The sequence below is a fragment of the Brachionichthys hirsutus genome, unplaced genomic scaffold (genome assembly GCF_040956055.1).
Source record: "Brachionichthys hirsutus isolate HB-005 unplaced genomic scaffold, CSIRO-AGI_Bhir_v1 contig_917, whole genome shotgun sequence".
NCBI lineage: Eukaryota > Metazoa > Chordata > Actinopteri > Lophiiformes > Brachionichthyidae > Brachionichthys > Brachionichthys hirsutus.
Genome location: NW_027180455.1, coordinates 109,376 through 130,045, shown reverse-complemented (window position 1 = coordinate 130,045; position 20,670 = coordinate 109,376). Strand labels below are relative to the sequence as shown.

Here is a 20,670-nt window from a genome sequence, read left to right as displayed (position 1 = left end):
TTAAGACTGTCTAGACCAGACCGGACATCCTGAGAGCTCAGTAATGCTGCACAGGATTTTGGCAGCAGATGTTGATTGAAAAATTGGGTTTAAAAGCACAGATATTTGTAGAGCTATCAGATGGGATTTATTTCAGACATTCATGTTCCCTTCAGGATTTCATTTCCAGTTGCCTTAATTCTTAATTCTGGTCCCATCATCAGGAAAAACGTACAGAACAAATGTTCATTTGTTCATCTCCTGCATTACGTTTGTTTGTGCATCATTGTTAGCTTGTTAGCACGCTGACACTTGCATCATTAAATCCAATCTTTAGTAGGACTGTAGTATTCTGAAAAAATATATTGTAAATGAAGCTAATTAGGGTGCAGTAAATATGCTGCAAAGATTCGAGCAGAAGAACCTTTTGTTTAGGAAAGGTCATCTGATCACTCATGAATGCACGGCTAATTACTCCCCCTGCATGATCAATAACTGCACATGATGCTTTGTGTCTTTTTGTCCACCGTTTTTCTACTAGGTGTGCATGTCTGCTCCTTTACTCATGGATCAGCCATTAAGAAGAGGGGGCAAACCAAATCACACATGGGTGACGTTCTGCCTGGCGTGCAAATGTAGAACGTGGTTACTGTTTCTCTTATAAACGGCTGCATGTCAGAGAGTCATCCCTGAAGAGCCAGATTGTTTTACAGCAATGTTTGAAAAATTAAGCACTAAATCATCGTTAAAAACACGTGCGAAGTGGCGTGCAACCCATCACCCACGCCATCACGACTTCTCACTGCCGTGGCACATTTATAAGGCTCCATGTCTGACATCCGTGTGGACACGGAAGGAGCGATGACACCAACGCTTCAGAATAAAGTTATTCTTTCTGTCTGTTTTCTCTGGTAAGACGTTAAGACATGGAAAACGTGCTGGTTAATGTTTATGTCAGAGTCGATAAGTCGTCCTCGGCAGGTGAAGACAGGAGGCGTTTCCATCGCTCGGTGGTCACCAAGACAACAGTAGGGTGAACAGACCCTAAATAGAAAGACAGACAGACAGACAGACAGACAGACAGATAGATAGATAGATAGATAGATAGATAGATAGATAGATAGATAGACCCACAATGTCTTTGAATGGCCAGTAAACTTTGATATCGCCTGCCACAGATGTTAAGGTTACTCTTTATCAAATTTTACACTCAGAGATCAATATTTTGTGACCCCCCTGTGTATTGTTTATAGAACTTGTACATTTTTATACTTAACACGCCACGTCTTTCACACGAAGCTTTTGTTTGGAAAAGTTGCATTCCTTTGGCCTCTTTAGCATGTCTGGCTTCTGTCGCTGTGGAAACTGGGTGGGTTTCTCTCAAAGGCCTGCAATCATTGAGGAAGACAGTGGCATGGCCCTGTCAAAATCGCCAATGGCCTGAGAAGAGGCCAAAGGGCGGAAAAGATCCGAAGAGCCAGTGATAGTGTCGACGCTAAAGGATGCGGTTCAGGATGTGAATTGCAAAAAAAACTACAGATGAGTTGTAACAAAAAAATGGGGCCAGGGTTGCCAGTTGAACTTGGAGGGAGAGCGTGGCAAGAGATGAATAAACTGACACTGGGATTGGAAATGGTGCATGTCAAGAGTCACTGGATAAAATAAGCACTCGAAACAGCAGCTTCTTGTGGGTGAAGTGAAGCCACACAAATCCTCTTTTCCGTTCTCTGCTGCTGACCATCTACCACAAAAAGAAAGCTTAGGTCTCAGGTTGTAAGAGTAATCCAGAGGTGATCGGACCTGCACAGCTGGACGCACCTGATGTCTCAGCCAGTTGCATAATGTTTCCTCAGCAGTTTTAATAGAGAGGACAACTCGTGTTTTTGATGTATGATTCTTGTTCTTCTGACAGGAGTCTGTTGAACTGTGCACATAAAGAGCATTGTCAGACTGACCACTCAAACACAGGCCACTATTCACCCCTTCATTCATTTCTGAAGTGGCATCTGAGGCTACTGCTATCTTGCTAATGAATATTTTGTCATGTAGGTTTCTGAGGCTGGGGATCGAACCCTTGATCGTCTGGTATGACGACCACTCTGTCTCTGACATCTTCTCACGTGAATCCAAATCAGCAGTGAAACATTTTATTGTTAAAGAATATATTTTTGTGCCTGACTGAATATGTTAAAACCAGTCTTGAGTGTCCAGAAGTGAACATATACTCAAAAAAATCCATTAAACATCTTTAGTCAAATACTCAGGAAATAAGTAGAACTTTTTCCTGCTTAAATTTGAATTGGTATTTACACTTTGTGTGGCTCCCTCTTGTGGTTAACTGGTAAATGTTAAAAGGACATGTCAATAACATGTCGTTTTGTACATTTTTAGTATATTAAACATAATATGTTCAAACATAATATTTTCTAATTTGCAGTATGTTATAAATGATATATATATATTGTATTTTTACATGAAATTGTACACATAAATTGGGAATACTGTACTACAATAATGTTTATTCAGTCAGTTACAAATGGGTAATATTTATCGCAACGCTGAGCAGAGGAAGAAATAGACAGCATTCCAAATTCTTCAAATACCGCAGCGAGGACACTCACAAATGTCAAGTGCAAAAAGTACACAAAAATGTGTAGCTCTGGCATATATCCATTACAGGGAAACAGAATAGAGCAGTTTATTGCTCATTTTTCCAAATGAACGTTGCCCACTTGGCTCACACTCCGGACATGCTAACTTGTTACCATGTCAGTGTTGGATCTATTTAAAAATGTACAGAATTTAAAAACAGATAGAGCCCACTCTCATTACATGTCTTCTCGAATTTTAACACAGGCCTTGGACATGCCTCCTGTCCCTGCTCCCACTTTTGTGACGCTGCTACAGTTTGTAGTTCTCACATATGTGAATGGAGGAGCGTACTACGGACACAAGCAACACCCTCAGCCATACCAGCCGATGCAACGTCTCCAGCACATGGGCATGGGCAAAGAAGGCTTTCCCCAACAACAGTACCTTGGAAAAGAGATGTCCTACATGCAATATCCCCACTACAGGAAGGAGATACCCCAGATGCCCATGAACAAGGGCAAAGAAATTGTCCGGAAAGGGGGCGGTTACAATGGTGGCCAAGACAAAGGTAAGAAAGCTTTCAACAACAATTCTCCAGAAGCCAGCAGTCTTCCACGGACATACGTTCAGACCTTGAAAGCAGATAACATTATAATATGATGTTTTTCAACTGGACAAAGGCACATACATTTTTTTTCCATTGTGAGGACTTTTATTTACTTCAATATTTTTTTTTCAAATGCAAATGAAGGACTATTATTAGACACTGTCCACTTTAATGTGGGTGAATGTGTGCTTATTGAACCTGATTTATATTCAGATATTTATTAGTGCATTTTCAAATTCATAATTTTTTTTAATACGTATGTGATTTATCACAGGTCAGACAATCCTTAGTGGCCCTGAGGGAATTCCCCAAGGACAGCCAGGTCCAGCTGGGCCACCTGGCCCAGAGGGACCTGCAGGACCTCCTGGACCTCCAGGTAATTGTCAACCTGGACCTGTAGGACAACCTGGACTTCCTGGTTCACAAGGTGTGCCTGGAGTGGGAAGATCAGGTTTGCCAGGACTGCCAGGCAAACTGGGAGGAAATGGTAATTCTGGACCAAAAGGAGAAACGGGCCCCGGAGGTGAGGAAGGGCCAGCTGGACAGCCAGGGGCTCAAGGTCCACCTGGGCCACCTGGGCTACCAGGGATAGGAAAACCTGGTGTGCAAGGATTACCAGGCCAACCAGGGTCCAAAGGAGAGCCAGGTCACAAAGGTCTGCCAGGACTTCCCGGATTACCAGGATCCAAAGGAGACAAGGGGATGGGCCAGCCAGGACAGCCGGGTCACAAAGGACTCCCAGGGCATCCAGGAGCTGCTGGCCCAAGGGGGCTCCCTGGTTTTGGAAAACCTGGATTAAATGGAGTACCAGGGCCACAGGGACCACCAGGAAAAAAGGGATATCCTGGTGAACAAGGACCAGCTGGACCAGCTGGTGAAGGAGGACAACCTGGCCCTCCAGGTGTACCAGGTCAAGCAAAACCAGGCCAAAATGGCCTGCCAGGACAACCAGGTATGCCAGGTGGTAAAGGTCACCAAGGACCACCAGGTTTGCCAGGAAAGCCGGGACTACCTGGGTTTGGCAAACCAGGACTTCAAGGATCAAAAGGAGATAAAGGTATGGGTGGGCCACCTGGTCTTCCAGGAACAAAAGGAGATAAGGGTTATGGAGGATCACCTGGTATTATTGGCCCCCCTGGACCAAATGGTCCCTTGGGTCCACCAGGCCCTATTGGACCTCCAGGTGGTTTAGGTGCACCAGGTCCAAAAGGGGACTGTGGAGATGGAGGACCTAAAGGGGCTAATGGAACACAGGGTGAACCTGGTCCTCCTGGGATACACGGGAAGGATGGTCTCCCTGGTGAGCGTGGAGAGCCAGGACCAAGAGGTCCTCCAGGACTGAATGGTGCCAAAGGAGACATTGGGCATAAAGGCATACCTGGTCCCCCTGGTCCTTCAGGAATTCCTGGGACAAAGGGACAAGGAGGACAACCTGGTGAAGTGGGGCCTCAAGGCCCCAAAGGAATTCCTGGAATGGGTGGTGTAGCAGGACCGATTGGGATGCCTGGTCTTCCAGGGCTAAAAGGAGACACTGGTCCACCTGGCCCACAAGGCATCTCACGTGAGGGTATTCCAGGTCTTATTGGTCCAATAGGATCTCCAGGGAAAGATGGAGCTTCTGGACCCCCTGGACAAACTGGTCAGCCTGGACCACCAGGCCCACCAGGAGAAGTTGGCCAATATCCAGACATGATTGGTGTTCTCTCTCAAATGGGCCCTGGGTTAGATGGTGTTAAGGCTGGTTCTTATGGTAAAAAGGGCAAGTATGGAGCCAATGGGGCAGAAGTCATGGGTGCCAGTGGACTGGAAATGCCAGCATTTACAGCTGTAGGAATAACTCCCTTTCCACCTGTAGGTACTCCAGTTGTCTTTGACAAGCTTTTGTACAACGGCCGACAAAACTACAACCCAGACACAGGCATTTTTACCTGTGACATGCCTGGCATTTATTACTTTGCCTACCACATTCATTGCAAAGGAGCCAATGTGTGGGTGGCTTTGATGAGGAACAATGAGCCAGTTATGTATACATATGATGAATACAAAAAAGGTTTCCTAGATCAAGCATCAGGGAGTGCTGTATTACCCCTACAACCCGGGGACACTGTTTATATTCAGATGCCCTCAGATCAGGCTTCAGGCCTTTATGCTGGGCAGTATGTGCACTCCTCCTTCTCTGGGTTTTTATTGTATCCAATGTAGAACCACACAATCCAGGGAAAGAAACAATTCTGTAAAAAGCAATGTGGGACCATATATTTATATGGTATAAACAATCTACAGTCCGCGACCCGATAACGGACAAAGCGGTTAGAAAATGAATGAATTAATCTATAGTTATTTTAAAATAAAATCTCAGCATGACAGTTTGTAGATACAGAAGCTTTTGCAGTGTATATCCATAAAGCCGTGTAATATGGAAAGGATTGATGTTTTCTTTACCAGATTTGAAGGTACAATGTATGAAATGGGATCCACAGAGACGACGTTCAAAGATCCTGTGTCAAACAGCCATCAGAGTGCAACTTGTTATCAGGTACAAACCATCGGTATACAGTAAGTGGTCCAAATATAAAAAGGGAAAATGTCAGTTGTATTCAAGAGAAGACAAAGCAAAGTATTTGTAATTTAGTTGTACTCTTCAAACAGTAAAGTTTACCCCTTGTATCTCTTCAAAACTGGCAGCTACCCCATGTGGTGAAGAATGTGAACGACGATACAGCGCGTGACGACATTCATTTTGAAAGGACGTTTTTATTTTATTTTTATTTTTTATGACATGCAGAGTTTTGTATAAATATAGTTTTTGTCCCATGGGAAACATGTCAAATAACCTTTCATGAATACATTTAAAGGTTTGCATTACAGCCGTTTGCAACAGGTAAACACACTTCCAGGTGTGAAATCTGCAGAATTCTGCGTTTTGTTTAAAATCCAATTCTGACCAAAAAAAGAACTGAATTTATAAGATACAGTGTAAGAATGATCTAAATCACATTATTTAAGATGCGTGAAGTTCGCCTTATTTAATACTAGGGACAAATGGTTTAGGTAACTGTTGATGGTAATTCATTTCCTCGCTTGTAAAAGTACACCGTTTAAATAATACTCAAGATGTATATTCTTGACCAAATTGCTCCCATGAGTAAGAATGTATGAAGAATGTAATGCTTTTAATTTTTGCATGTAAATGTTTGGCTGTGTTGCTGTAAAGAATCGTTTTTGTTCACCAGGATGTTCATTTTGTGCAAAAATACAAAGGAAGACATGCATGATATTACCATTGTTATACACTTTATTAATGATGACTACAAAATTTAAATAGAAATTGCACAAAGCCTTTCTAGGAAATTAAATGAATAGTATCATTAAAAAGGTATAAATGTCGGGTGATACAAATCAGACAAAAGACCCTTTTTGTGAACATTTTCACGTGATCAGTTAAAATGAAAGGAGCCTCCGGTCAATCTTTCTATTGGAAGAAAATCCCAACAAACCTCAAGATCAATCGTTTTGCTTAATAAGTGATATTTCAACAGTCTATGTTACTGTTTATGAGCATTTTTCAGTTTAATAGTAATATCAATATAAATGTGCTATTATTGTCATTGTAACCACAGTTTTTGTGTTACAATTTTACATTTTGATTGTGTTATTATTGCCATGTTGTTGTTGTTGTTGTTGTTGTTTTTCTAAATAAAAATTGTATAGTTTAAAAAAAGTTGCTGGCATATTTGTGTGTCTCTATATGGCAATAAAGAAAGTTGAATGGCACTGGCAATTGAAAACTGCATAGATGAATTGACTGTGGCGTTCATTTATGACCAACCAGGTCATAATACTGTTGACATTTTAGTTGGGTATGGCACCTGCTCAAATATAGCTGTAAAACTAGAAAAGCACTCAGAGAGCACAAACCTATACGCCAAGCAGCTCATTCCCCTCCTAACTGGATTTACACCGTCCACATGGTGATCTGGATCATCATCAAAAGGTTCTAAATTGTTCTTGGTATCTTTATACACCAACCATGAAAAGGAAAAGTGAATCAGAGTTGATGTGTATTTTTAACTGATTTTTGAATCCGTAAATCGGGTTTTCAATGTAAAAATTTGATATTTTTTCCAGATCCAGAAGACATTTTCTATGATAGTTTATATTAGATCATTGTATGACTGATTTTTGGTGAGTGAATTTAATGTATGTTTTACAAGATGTGAATTTTGAAAATTATAAGTAAATGGGAAAATATGGATTGTTTTTATTTTTTAGTATCCAGACAGGATATCCAGATTGCTCTCAAAATTAATGGGATCTAATCAAGCTCCATCCAGCAGTTTGTCTGTAATGCTGCTAAAAACAAACAAACAGACAAACAGATAAACACAAATTGTATGCTGTCAAAAACATACATCAACATCATTAGCAGAGCTAATAATAATAATAATAAATAGGGCTGTGTGCCAGTGCTTTTTCATCTTTGCTGAAGTTCAGGAGTTCAAGTGCAGGTCGGATCACAGCCGACCCTTCTCACCCTGGACATGGATTCTTTGACCCACTCCCCTCAGGCAGGAGGCTACGGTCCATCCGGACCAGAACCTCCCGCCACAAGAACAGCTTCTTTCCCTCAGCCGTAAGACTAATGAACACTTAATAATTCTGTCCCGGACTCCTGAATACAACTTGCACTGTTCCATTTGCACTGCGTGATTACGCTAGTTTACTGCTGCTATAGTACACATCTGTGTATCCACTCCTGCTGCTGCTGATGTGTCCGTACTTGTATGGTTTTTGTATTTTGTATTTTGTCATTACTGTTAGATGTAGCACGACTTCACCAAGAAACGTTCCTAGTCAGTGAACACTCACTGACAATGGCGATAAACTACTTCTGATTCTGATTCTGAAGAAAAAAAAAAAAAAACGTTAAAACAAATAGATACCTGGAAATATACAGGCAGGGGCCTCGGGCAAGACTTAGGACACACTGGAGAGACTATGTCTCTCGGCTGGCCTGGGAAAGCCTTGCGGATAAGCGGTGGAAGATGAATAGACACCTGGAAGCTTACAGCTCTTATACCATTTGTGCTATAATTCTGTCTTTTTAATATTCAACCAGGCAAAGGGGTTAACTTTAGAATGCATTTTGGATAGAGTAAATGCATCCCCGAATCACAGTATCAACAAACATGATAGAAAAGCCTTAACCCAGTAGTTTCCACTAAAGAATGGGCGCGTCTGTGCGTCTTTGCTGCGTTCACGGGGAGATGCTGATGCTGCGGTGGGTCACGTGGGTGGGAGTCAGTCTCGAATGGGCGCATGCGCAAATGGGTTATCGCGTCCATTGTCAGCATTTGTCATTCCGAATTCAAACAAGGAGCTCGGGTTGTACGCCGTATTGTAAGTATTGATCGAAATAAAATAAAGGATAAAACGTGCTGTGTAATGTCCTGCCGGTAGAGCGGCGCTGCGCCACCTTCCGGTTCTGTTTCGCTTCAAGGTAATGCTGAGTTTGGTTAGCCGCTGTAGCAGCAGCAGCTAACGCACTAGCCGGTGGTACGTCGCACTGTCGATCTGATTATGACTGATGTTATATCACCACGCATTTATTTTGACAGCTCTGATAGCATCTTTTTTTTTTTTTATGTCCAACGTCTTTGAATACCTTTAATATTTTTGGGCTGTTTATTATTGGCAAGAATGCAGCTTGGAGAATCTCATCTTTTTGTTGTTTTGAATATTGAGGAGCGCATTTCACTCTTGCTCGACAAGATGATGTAATTTAATCGATATTTGCTTCATTTTATTTATTTGTTTTCTGTCAAATGTTGGCTTTTTAAAGGGCTTTTATTCCATGTAGGTGTCCCTCGACATGACGTCACGTGTCGGTCCCAGAGGCGCTGCTATGAATGGAAGTGAATTTAAACACAGAGAGAGGGTGGCTCCGCGTTACCAGATGAGGCAAGTACCTTGAAGCTATTTCTGATATTGATTATTAATTATGAATGATATCTCTGAAGGCTAAGGCCGCTAATGCAACCTACTTGTCTGGTATCTGTTGTGCAGTGCATCCCTGAAGTCGGAGGTACGGAAATTAAATCTTGCCCACCTTGTTGTCTGGCTGCTGGTAGCTGCACAGGTGACTGTCAGCCATTTCAACCTGGTGTCACGTGACACAATATCAATCCCATACCAATGGGAGTACCCCTACCTCCTCAGCCTGGTCCCCCTGCTGTGCAGCAGCCTGTCACTTCCAAATAACAATATCAGTCACCTGGTCATATCCATGATCAGTGCGGGACTGTTCTCAATAGCGCCTCTGATTTATGGTGGAATGGAGATGTTTCCTGTAGCACAGCAGCTCTACCGCCATGGAAAGGCCTACCGCTTCATCTTTGGCTTCTCTGCTGTGACTGTCATGTACCTCATCATGGTGATTGCTGTTCAGGTACACGCCTGGCAGTTATATTACATGAAGAAGCTTTTAGACGCATGGTTTAACTCCACTCAGGAGAAGAAGAAGAAATAAAGGAGTGAAGAAAGCTGTGACTAGACACAAGTATTTTTTTTATTATTATTATTTCCTTAGACTTCACAGTAATATTCTTTATATAACAACATCTATTAGATCGTGATGTTCTTTGACGTTCAAGATATGCAGCAACTTAGATAGTTTCGTCACCATATGTTTAAAGAGGATGATAAATGTTACGTCTGGATCATCTGAGCGTCCATAAAGATGCCAACCAATCAATTTGGACCTTCCTCATAACAGAGTAGGCTGCAACTTGAACTTCAGATAACTCGGACATCATTGTTATCATTTTAGAAATGTTACCATGTTTCTAATAGAGTAGATTTAGAGATGTTCACATCTATTCAAGTACATTTGTCAGTGAATTAATGTTCCAATATTTAACATTTCCCATTAAAAATGGTGTAATGAAACTGTGTGGGGAGTGGGTTTGTCTTTGCTGCAGATGTTATGCTCCTTAGTAAGAACTTGATTGGGATTCCTTAGAGTATAATTTTTCCTTCAGATTATATGTAAACTATTATTAAATAAAAGTCATAATAACAGTATCTGCCTGTATTGTTATCTTTTAAGTCATTCCATTCTGTTTTGGAAAACTACTCTGTAGCGTGTATATCTCAAGCCTTCTGTTCAGTTTCATGGTAATAAATGGGTAGTTACTCTGTATTTAACACTATCTTGTAAGTGTTAAGTGGAAAAGTTATTGAATCTACTTTGATCTACTATAAAACGTGTTGCTCTGTGTAGTCCTCTATCGAATAGTTTAATCCTGCTAACAGTCAAACAAACCACCAGTGAAAACAAAGCCTCCTTGGTGAATTCAAACAGTTATAAATAATTGTTTCAAACACGTTTTAATTAATGTTCAACATGTAACAAAAGTAAATATTTACTTAAGTGACTCGATCTCGAAACAGTGGGCCTGGTCTGCGCATGCGCGAAATGAATGCCACGTACTGGTTGACGTTCAGAGGTTGGAGATCACTTCCTGATGCTGGCACCAGGGTTCGGCCAAGCTAGCTGACTGGTTTGACTTTCACGGGTTTTGGAAAACCAGTGAAACGCGGCGTGGTCAAGTTGTCGGATTCAGGTAAAGTACGTTATTTTATATGGCGGTCCAGATAAGGTATTGTTAAGTTTTTAGCAGGTGACAGTCTCGATTCCGGTGTGGGTGATGCGCTGGCTAGTTAGCTGCTAGCTATGCAACTACTCTACGCAGGGAGCAACTAGCTTGCCTCTCTTCTCAGGCGTCCAGACTGTTTCTTTTAAATTATCAAGTTACAAATATACATCTCTAATCTTTTTTTCCCCTAGCTTATTAAGTGTAACTGCTTCTGAGTTTAAAAATATGGCCTGCCTAGCTGAATACCGGTGTATGGTACTATGGCTAATTGGCTAACACAAGTTAAGAGAACGCATCACAGGAACCCGCTTTTTGCTAAATTATTTCCATTCGGTGACATTAAGGTTCATAACGATAGCTGACTGGAACTACCGAAGCACGTCGTTGATTTTTACTCGGTATGTTTAGTTGACTGAAATCACAAAACGGCCTGGCAAAGCGTTAGCAAGTCCACAAGTAGCTGTTTATGGGCCATTGACAGATGACTCTGCGATTGAGCTTTATTTTCTTTTTAATTTTTACAAATAACGTCATCTGGATTTGTTTTAGGACAGTATAATTTTTAGAATTTGATTCGAATGCAGCTGGCGATCATTTGTGTAGAGAGATGAAATGGACATCAAAATGCTGTCCCCATTAAATAAAACTTTAGCTAAATGCTAAACCTTAGCTAGCACTGAATCCCTTGCATCCAATCAATTACTCATCTTTTTTTTCATCAAGACAGTCAAATCCGTAGTTTTCCTTAAATTACATGCACGGTTGTGACATTATAATGTACAGCCCAGATCATTAGCAGTAAACATTATGTTGTAATTCAACCAGCAACCCCGCACGTCCTTGTGGTTCGCTGGCTCATCTAAATGAATGCAAGTTACGGTTACTGTATTTGCATAATAAGCAGATAATGAGTTTCACCTGCGTAGCAACTACTACAAATAATCAATCTATATATTTTCAGTGATCCAATTAACATGGACAGTTTATATCTCCTATCAGAATGATTGATCATTTAGGTCAAAGAATGTAAGAAGTTCAGTGAATTGTGGTTCATGATTGTGGTTTATTTAATGCATTATTCTAAATAATAAATGCACATATAATTGAAAGTCAACCACAATCTTGCAGTTCTAGTGGTGTTTAGCATCTTCCTGGTTGTTCGTGTGTCATTTTTCTTCATTGAGAACAGACGGTTGTTTTCAAAACTACCTGTCCTCTTCTGTGTGAAGTGCTGGGAGCAGACGGCACCATGAACGGCCAGCTGGACCTGAGCGGGAAGCTCATCATCAAAGCCCAGTTGGGTGATGACATCAGACGCATCCCTATTCATAATGAAGACATTACATATGATGAGCTAGTGCTGATGATGCAGCGTGTCTTCAGGGGAAAGCTGCAAAGTAATGATGAAGTTACCATCAAATACAAAGATGAAGGTAAGTTAGGACACAGCGTCAATCCTAATTCTTATAGATCTAATGTATTTATTTAGTGTAAGCATACTTGTTTATGACACACATACTAATTATTTGATCATGTTGCTATGTAACCGTTTACTTCCAGTAAAGTTTTTTCTGTCTATTTTACATATACTCTTTGTTAGAGAACGTTTCCCTTACAGTGCTCTTCCCTCTCTCTAGATGATGACCTCATCACTATTTTTGACAGCTCCGACCTATCTTTTGCCATCCAGTGCAGTAGAATACTCAAACTGACTTTGTTTGGTAAGATGTTGAATCATTTCATTTATCGTTTATTTGCCTTTTTATCAACATAAAAACGAGATTCAAACTTCAACTTTTTAGATGTTTGCTTAAATCCTGTGACAACATGGAGAAATGTAGACTCGCATCAGCTGGTGCAGCAGCCCGTCACCGGAGGGCAGTCCAGTTTATTCAATTCAAAAGACTTTATGTATTCCCGAGGGGCAATTGTAGTCCTGTGCAGCAGCAACATTGAAGAATAAAAATTAGTACTGAAAAACTGTAGAGACATGAATATGTACATATAAACAAACAATGAGGCACAACCAAAGGTGAGTATTAACAAAGCAGCAATAACTGAGGTTAAAATGTAAATAAAGAATTTATATATGCATTAAATAAGGATATGAATGAATAAATAATGAAAACTTATGTTGCGCAGAAAATGCATCAGCTCTTCTCTGTCCACATTGAAGTTGTCTGCAGTCCTTTTTCTGATAAACATGGAATTAAATTATTGTGTTTTTGTCATAAAACAAAAGATGGGTTGGGCTGATGTATTTAAAATGTCTTTAAGCCTGTTATACTGGTTCCTAATCTTAATGTTAAATAAATTCCAGCCAAGCTAAAGCCGCCATCACACAGGAGATTAGCCCAGGGGCTGTGAATTCAAGCGCAAGATAAATAAATTCACAAACCGGTTTGCTTCGCCCTAGTATTGTGAACAACAACCATAACTTTGGGGTGGAAAAACGTTTCGATAAGTTTACAATTTAATACAAATGAATAATTTAATGTATTTACTATTTAGCTCATGTCATCCATCTCCAACCAAGTAAACTCCCATCTCCGGGATGAAGTGTTTGCATGCGTCATTTTGCACATGCGCCCAAGTGGTACTCCACATGTGCAACTTTCCACAGTGAAGATAAAAAGTCAGATGGATCGCTCCCACAAAATATGCTTCCCCCTTTCATTTGGGCAAACCTTAATGTTGAGAGCTGCTCATCAGACATACCGTCTGGGACAGTTTAGTTTCAATCATAGTTAAAAACTGGATGCCCATATAAAGCCTTATACGCAGCATGATCTCAGTCTTACAATGTCAAAATACAACATTGTGTTTTCACTGATTCCATCTCCTGGCAGAACTTTTTTTTACATTTTGTTCATGAATTGTTTTGAATAATTTTAAAGTCTGGACTGCATCCTTATGTTAAGCTGTTGGATATACCAAATTTTGTTTGGGTGACTTCTCCATCTTGAATAGCACGTTACATCCAAATTCATATTCAAAAAACCTTTAACTGCTATAAATTCAGGAACTTGCGCTTCTCTTGAATCTGTAATGACAATGAGGTGTTGGTATCTATCCTTGTTTCTCTTTGTTTAAAACGAAAACAAACAAACATTCTGCCTCCTCCCGATCAAATCTGATCTTGGTCATCGCTGAGTGCTCTGACCTCATGTGGAGCCTCTGTTCTTGGACACGTGTTGCAAGGCAAAGCATTTGATAGGAACTCGTCGAAGAGCCTAAAGACACCATACGTATCTGCTCTGCAGCACTCAAACAAAGAAACGTGTGTGAAAGAGGAATGTCTGCCATTTTTAACGCCTACAACACTTGTGCAGTGGAATTTCTACCGTTCAACACAAATGTGCATTTAATGGACGGTGACCCCGGTGAGGCAGGTCACCCTGTTGATTGTGATTACTTCCTCTGCACAATGCCAGATCTTTTCCTTTGTTCAGCAAACATGGCACGCTAGTGACCTTTTGCTCAGTGTTTCCAGGCTTTATTGTCTGTTGAATGCCTAATTGTCGGTGTGTGATTATGAAGCTGTCGGCCTGGGATTGTGAATGTCTTAATGGATTTGATCATGTGATCTGCAACGTCTTTCATCTCAAGTATCAGCAGTGTGGAGCCAGCAGGCTAGCAGTAGATCGTCATGACGTACTCCTACTACTTACAGCTTTTACTGACAAATTCATGCTCCCAGTGTATTTTATTTTTTCTTGTAACAGATGTTACCCTAGGATACAGTTTTATTTTGTGTTAATGGCCTGCTGCAACAATTTTAAGCTTAGCTCTATTACTCATAATGTCCCAATGGAAACAATGTCAGTACATTTAAATCTTTGGACTTTTTTGTTTTTTTCCTAGATGTAAATGATTCTCCGTGGTTTTACTTTATCTGCTATTCCTCCACAGTTACATTTTTTTATTCCACTGCTCACATTTGGTTTAGTTTGGCAGCTGTCACATTTCTCTGCATATATTTCTGGGAGCGAGACGCTATAAAGAAGATAGACAATGATCTGTGTCAGTGGCGTGCGTCACGCCAAGACATTGTCCCAGACAGTGGAAGCCGAATGGAATTTTAAAAAGAACTTGTCTTAATTTGGTGTCTTGTGTGTTATCATCTCATATTACTTGCAGTGAATGGTCAGCCACGGCCTTTGGAGTCCAGTCAGGTGAAGTACCTGCGCAGGGAGCTCATCGAGCTCAGGAATAAAGTTAACAACCTCCTGGATAGCCTGGAGCCCCCCCCAGAGGCCGGTCTGGCTGCCACAGCGCTAGACAATGGTAAGCACCCTCACACAGCTGCTGCTGAATCAGCTGAACTGATCTTACTGCAGATATATCACAATCTATATGTATTGTGTATGCTGACATGCTAATATTTAGCTGCAAAATGTCACAATGAATGTAGTCTTAGTCTTATTAAAGAACAGCTATATAATGTAGTTAGCATATGTTAACATAAATCTTTATTGGCTGAACATAAAAAAATCTTTCTGCTGTCATCATTCTGTATTGGCCTAAACGTTTCATGTGCAATTATTGTGATTGTGTTGCATCCTACGTTGCTGTTGTGCATTGTTTCTACAAGAATGCCAAATCGCTGCTTATTGATGAAAATACACAAATGAAAATATGTTTACAACTTTGAATCCAAACAAGGTAAAGCTATGAACAGATGCCATAGATAATGGCATCTGTTCCCTCATGTACAAATGGTTTGATTGATTTTTGTATAAATTATGCATTCCATTTGCAACAATAATTAAATTGGATAGACTGTGCCTGCGCTTATTCAAACGAATGTGCTGCTGTGTGTAAATAACTGAGTGGACAAAGTACATTAGGTTTATGTGTTTCACCTGGAATAAAAGAACAGCATCGATTTTTGGACAATCCTTGTGCAAACAAACAAAATCAGTTGCAGGGAGAGAATCAAGGTCTTTCATGAGGACGGGTCAGTGTTGGTGAAACCTATACTGCTACGCGTTTATCAGACATGCAGCAGTAAATGGAAATGTGTGTTATAACATATCTTATAAGAGTCTACTCAAACTAGTGCAGAAATGTTGCAAACATGCATCCATGCCACAGTTTGCGTTAGTCTCTGTGGGCACTTTCATACTTCTGTGGTGTTTTTAGAATCCGTGGATGGGCGTGAAGGGAAAGTGATGGCTTCAGACCCCACTCACAAACAGGCCACCCCCGTCAGCGCGGCCAGTATGTCAGCCTTTGACCCCTTGAAAAACCAGGACGAGGTTAACAAGAATGTCATCTCTGCTTTCGGCCTGAGCGAGGACCAGGCCCCGGGTACAGCACAATATTCACCTGCAGGAAATTAAAAGCGTAACCTTTTTTGTGTGTGTGTGTGTGTGTGTGTGTGTGTGTGTGTCGGTGAATATCTGTCATGAGCAGAACTCCTTCATCTCCTGTGTCTCCGTCTCTGTAGCTCCTCCAGCTGTTGCACCCGAGGACCGCTCCGGAACGCCTGACAGCATTACCTCCTCCTCATCTGCACCCCCCCAGCCGCAGGCTCCCTATCCGGGGATGCAGCAGGCACCCCCAGCTGGCATGGAGGGTGAGACGCACAAAATCTCAAAATGCACATCGTACATAACTGGTGAACACACACACGGGCTAAGTAGGTTTGTGTTTGTGTGAGAAAGGATGCACAGGAAGTTGAAGACCTTCATTCTCAACGGGGATCGTAAGCACACGGTGCAAAACAGAATTGTTCCATCCTGAACAATACGAGTCTAATTTAGTATTTATATAAAACAGACTGAGATCAAATAATTTTCTGTGAGAATGCTGCTAAGAAAATGCATTTGAGCATGACAACAGCATGTTTGTAAAACGTCAGCGTGTTTACATCAGAGAAAGAAAGTATCTGTTGCTACAAAACATGTTGTAGGAAACCCCTCCCATGTGACGAAATCTCTATCAGATGGGCAGATGTGTGTTTGGTGTGAAATGTTTATTTAAGAATTGGACCTTGTTCTCATGACTCCTTCCCGAGGCATGCTCAGAGGTCAGTACAGCCAACGGCCTCTTTGTTCCGATCAACATCATTTTCCCATCTTTTTTTCCCCACTTCTTTGAGACCCCAGCCGGTTGTTTGTCCAGTGAGCTCAGCGGGCTTGTAGCCAAACTCTTACCTCCACTGGAGTGAAATGAATCCCCTGGTCCTGTGGGTCCAATGTGGGCTCTATCTCGCATTGCTCTGCCTTTTTGTCGAGTCAATATCGGTGCCAGTTTCAGCAGTATGATTGTACCTTCTCTCTTTTTTTGCTCTGCATGCAACATCGCTCCGTTTTACATGCCAAGCAGAAGAAGAGCTCGGCCCCGTTCATGGAAAACACCGGTTTGCCAAGACTTTGCATTTGCATTCCGGCATTCAGTGGAAAACCCGAATAACAAGGGGAAAAAAAGTTTCCATGTTTTCTAAACCTAAAAAAATATGTGCAATGACATCACTTTCAAACAGGCTATTACGGATTACATGCCACGCCGCTCAGATGTCAGCAAGCGTAGCATAATGTTTCAGGCATCCGTGGATACATGGCGGTTACCATCCGTTTATAGCAAATTATTGCAGAGCTGATGTGGAACCATCCTCTCCATGAGCGCGGCTGCAGTGTGGACAGGTGAAGTCATGGGTAATAGGACGTAGACGCTGTCTCCAAACACAGACGCGTCTGAAGGACAGGTCCGTGTCTGCGAGGCGATGAAGACGTCGGTCTCTGATGAATGACTGCATGTTGTACTTGTTAGTCCTGCGTGCTGCTCCCTAGCGCTGAGCCAGCTCTCACTGCAATGCGCCGTCGACGGTCCGCGTTGGTGCTGAGCTTTCAGTGCTGATTACGGTCATTCCAGTCGGTGCAGCTGTTTTTGTTGCAATCGATCTGTGTTTCTATCTAAATACACAAGTGTCTCCATGGCGATAGACATCAAATTTTCCAGTCATTTACTTGGATAACCAGCTGTAACATGACTCTGAGATTGATTGTGTCTTGAAGAAGTCTGTGGTAGACCAGATTTAGATTTCTATGTAGCCCAGAGATTTGTGATCTGCATCACAGAGATGCATAAATGTGTACGACCCAACAGCTGTGGGCCCCTGGGTGGAGGAGAACTGTTTCATATGAGGTTCTTGTGTTGTGATGGTGCTTGTTCCTGCATCTCCAGGTCAGATGTACCAGCAGTACCAGGCTCCAGGAGGGTACCCGCCTCAGCAACCAGGTGGTCCGCCCCAGCAGCAGCAGTCCGGTATGCAGTATCCTGGTAAGAGTAAAACTGATCAGGTATTAACTAGAATAACGGTACCTGATGTGTTCTGAATTACTCCGGTAAGGTTACTAAGGTCTTCTCTTGCCTGACTAAGCGAGTCCTTCTCATCCTCTGCAGGATACAACACTCAGGCTGGAGCCCCTCAGCCTGGCCCACCGCAGCAGCAGCCGTTTCAGAACTACCCCCCTCCCACCTCTCAGGCTCCCGCCCCTGGTTCGGCCCCTGCTCCAGGTTTCCAAGGTGCCCAGCAGCAGCCCCATCCATCTCAGGGAGGCCAGCCGTATCCACCAGGAACCTTTCCTCCCCAAAACTATACCTCCCAGGGGTCCCAACCTGCCAACTACAGCCTGCCACCCAGCTCCCAGCCAGGCACAGGATACCAACTCCGTCCCGGATACACCCCGCCTCCTGGCAGCAACGTCACCCCTCCACCAGGAGCTGCTAACCCGTATGCCCGCAACCGGCCTCCTTACGGCCAGGGCTACGCTCAGCCAGGTCCTGGGTACCGGTAAAAGAGGACAGTGGATGTTACTGGTCCTCACACTTCCCTCAACACCCCTACTCTGTATGTGGCTCCAACTGTTTGGTGTGAATGCAAGAATAATAATCGGCTCTACGTCCACCTTCATACAAATATCAAATCAGAATATGAAACAAGACCCCCCCCCCCCCCACGTCTGATGGTTGGTGTTTGAACGCCGTCTCTTCAACATGCCACTCTGTTCTGGCCCCAGTGTCCCTTCCTCCTGTTATTTCCCCCTCTTCTCGTGTCGCCGCCAGCGACGTCTGCTCTGCCCCGTCGTATCTGTCTAGTAAAGGTCTGCCCAGTCTGTATGATGTCACCTGGAAGACAAAAGCAGGCTGCTGCACAAACTGTCTATTGTCATTTTATCCCGGGGGAAAGATCCGCATTCGACAACTGTCTCAGTCGACTGAGTTCGCTGTGCGCGGACGCCAAGTGAAAAGTTAGCGGCCCTCGTTTTGTCTGCTTTTTTTTTTTTTTTTTTTCATCGCCATGTTGGTATCAATGACATGTTGATGGAACTGCCCCATGTTGGGAACACTAGCTAAGTGAAGAATTGTGGGAGGTGTAGATCACAGATCAGAGATGAAGAAGGCGTAGTTTGTTTAGCTTCGTATATCACCTCCAGTAAAGCTTGCTATTCCTCTTTATTTTATCACTGGTTTTTACTAATGAATTGATTCCACCTTTCAGTGAGATTAGTTATGTATAAACTGTAACATTATTGTTATTTTCCTCGAACCTAATAAATGATTGAGACCCAGTTGGACCTTGCTTTCTTAACGTTGAGTTGCTCTTGGCTTTCTCTGGTTTCTGACTCATGTCTCTGTTCAGGTTGGCTTCTCTCCTTTACACTTATTTTCCTATTTTGATTTTCCTCTCTGCGGGTTGTGGTTGGTTTGGCGTGTGACATGCGAGTGTGCGGTTAATCATTCATGTCAAGGTGTCTCTAAGTGAGAAGAATTGGGCACGCATGGTTTATTAAAGATAAGTTTGGGTTAGTGTTGCCCTTGGCCTTGTCTGCCAGGCTGAAGTCACTCTTCTGATGTGTCCATCTGTTGTAAGTATGTACCGAGACCGATATCAACCAACTGTGTATTGAGACTGAAAATAGGAAAATGATTGACCTGGCTCGTGAGTTCGATTTGCTGCTTCCAGATTTTCAGACCAAGTTAAATCACTCTTTCATATTTTCCGTAGCGATAGATATGTTAACGTGAATCATCTTTGGAAGAAAGGGATTAAGGAGCAATTCAAACTTGTTCATGAAGTCTATTTGAAAATAAGATCAGTAAACAAATATACATTTTATTTCTGAAAACGTACCTGATACATCAAAAACATCCACAATCCTGGCGGATGTGAAAAACACATTTCATATTTCTCTGATTTATAGCTTTTATGTACATTTTCTGGGAAATCTAAACAAAGACAATATTTGCGTATTCAATTTCCTCATGGATGCTGGAGTTTAGAAATGTGTATATATAGTTTTTTTTATTAAATATAAATTAAAGTTGCACAAGCACCACAAATACATAAATCCTTTGTTTACAAATGACCCCACAGAAACTTTGCGATCGAGCTTTGGCTGCCTTCCAATCAGGCTAAAACTTAAATCCTTTATCCCAAAATATATGAAACGCTGTGATCCTTGGTTCACAAGTTGTCTTTTACACCATATACAAATATGAAGTTTAATACTGTGCAAACCGCAACTGCTAATGATCCCTTAAGGCCAGCAGAAGGTCAATTCTGCATGTCTGTGTGTACTTGTGTTTTATATAATCCAAATGTACAATGACATGAGCCGCTTTCTGTACACTGGCCACTGTGCGCCCACCAACATGCAAGCATGAAGAACAATTTGTTCTTTCTCGTCTCAAAAGGCAGAGCACAATCAGAATAGTCGGCAAGAATCCCTTTGATAAATAATATCATACAAGTTATTACACCTTGGGAGCCAGCTTCCCAACATTTTCTTCATGATTACTTTATATTCAGCATTTTATTTCTCT

General features: G+C 42.0%; 3 protein-coding genes across 3 annotated transcripts; all 3 read left to right on the top strand.

The window, feature by feature from the left end:
• The first annotated feature begins 2,844 nt into the window (after nt 1-2,844).
• Nucleotides 2,845-5,380, top strand: LOC137915028 (collagen alpha-1(VIII) chain-like). Its single transcript, XM_068758510.1, has 2 exons — nt 2,845-3,139; nt 3,453-5,380. Exons 1-2 carry the CDS (start codon nt 2,845-2,847, stop codon nt 5,378-5,380), a joined length of 2,223 nt encoding a protein of 740 aa, XP_068614611.1.
• Nucleotides 5,381-9,050: 3,670 nt separating this feature from the next.
• LOC137915034 (protein jagunal homolog 1-A-like) lies at nt 9,051-9,707 on the top strand. Its single transcript, XM_068758515.1, has 2 exons — nt 9,051-9,139; nt 9,245-9,707. The coding sequence occupies exons 1-2, from the start codon at nt 9,051-9,053 to the stop codon at nt 9,705-9,707; spliced, it is 552 nt and encodes a 183-aa protein (XP_068614616.1).
• A 1,068-nt stretch (nt 9,708-10,775) lies between these two features.
• LOC137915029 (protein TFG-like) lies at nt 10,776-19,420 on the top strand. Its single transcript, XM_068758511.1, has 8 exons — nt 10,776-10,803; nt 12,066-12,269; nt 12,474-12,557; nt 14,977-15,123; nt 15,982-16,149; nt 16,289-16,417; nt 18,028-18,123; nt 18,247-19,420. Exons 2-8 carry the CDS (start codon nt 12,086-12,088, stop codon nt 18,639-18,641), a joined length of 1,203 nt encoding a protein of 400 aa, XP_068614612.1. The 5' UTR covers nt 10,776-10,803; nt 12,066-12,085; the 3' UTR covers nt 18,642-19,420.
• Nucleotides 19,421-20,670: the final 1,250 nt, after the last annotated feature.

Excerpts from the sequence above, each read along its gene's own strand:
- LOC137915034 (XM_068758515.1), top strand. The coding sequence starts at position 9,051 with ATGACGTCACGTGTCGGTCCCAGAGGCGCTGCTATGAATGGAAGTGAA. Across the intron at positions 9,140-9,244 it reads GCTCCGCGTTACCAGATGAG|TGCATCCCTGAAGTCGGAGG; the intron begins GCAAGTACCTTG and ends TCTGTTGTGCAG.
- LOC137915028 (XM_068758510.1), top strand. The coding sequence starts at position 2,845 with ATGCCTCCTGTCCCTGCTCCCACTTTTGTGACGCTGCTACAGTTTGTA. Across the intron at positions 3,140-3,452 it reads CAATGGTGGCCAAGACAAAG|GTCAGACAATCCTTAGTGGC; the intron begins GTAAGAAAGCTT and ends GATTTATCACAG.
- LOC137915029 (XM_068758511.1), top strand. The coding sequence starts at position 12,086 with ATGAACGGCCAGCTGGACCTGAGCGGGAAGCTCATCATCAAAGCCCAG. Across the intron at positions 12,270-12,473 it reads CATCAAATACAAAGATGAAG|ATGATGACCTCATCACTATT; the intron begins GTAAGTTAGGAC and ends CCCTCTCTCTAG. Across the intron at positions 16,418-18,027 it reads ACCCCCAGCTGGCATGGAGG|GTCAGATGTACCAGCAGTAC; the intron begins GTGAGACGCACA and ends CTGCATCTCCAG.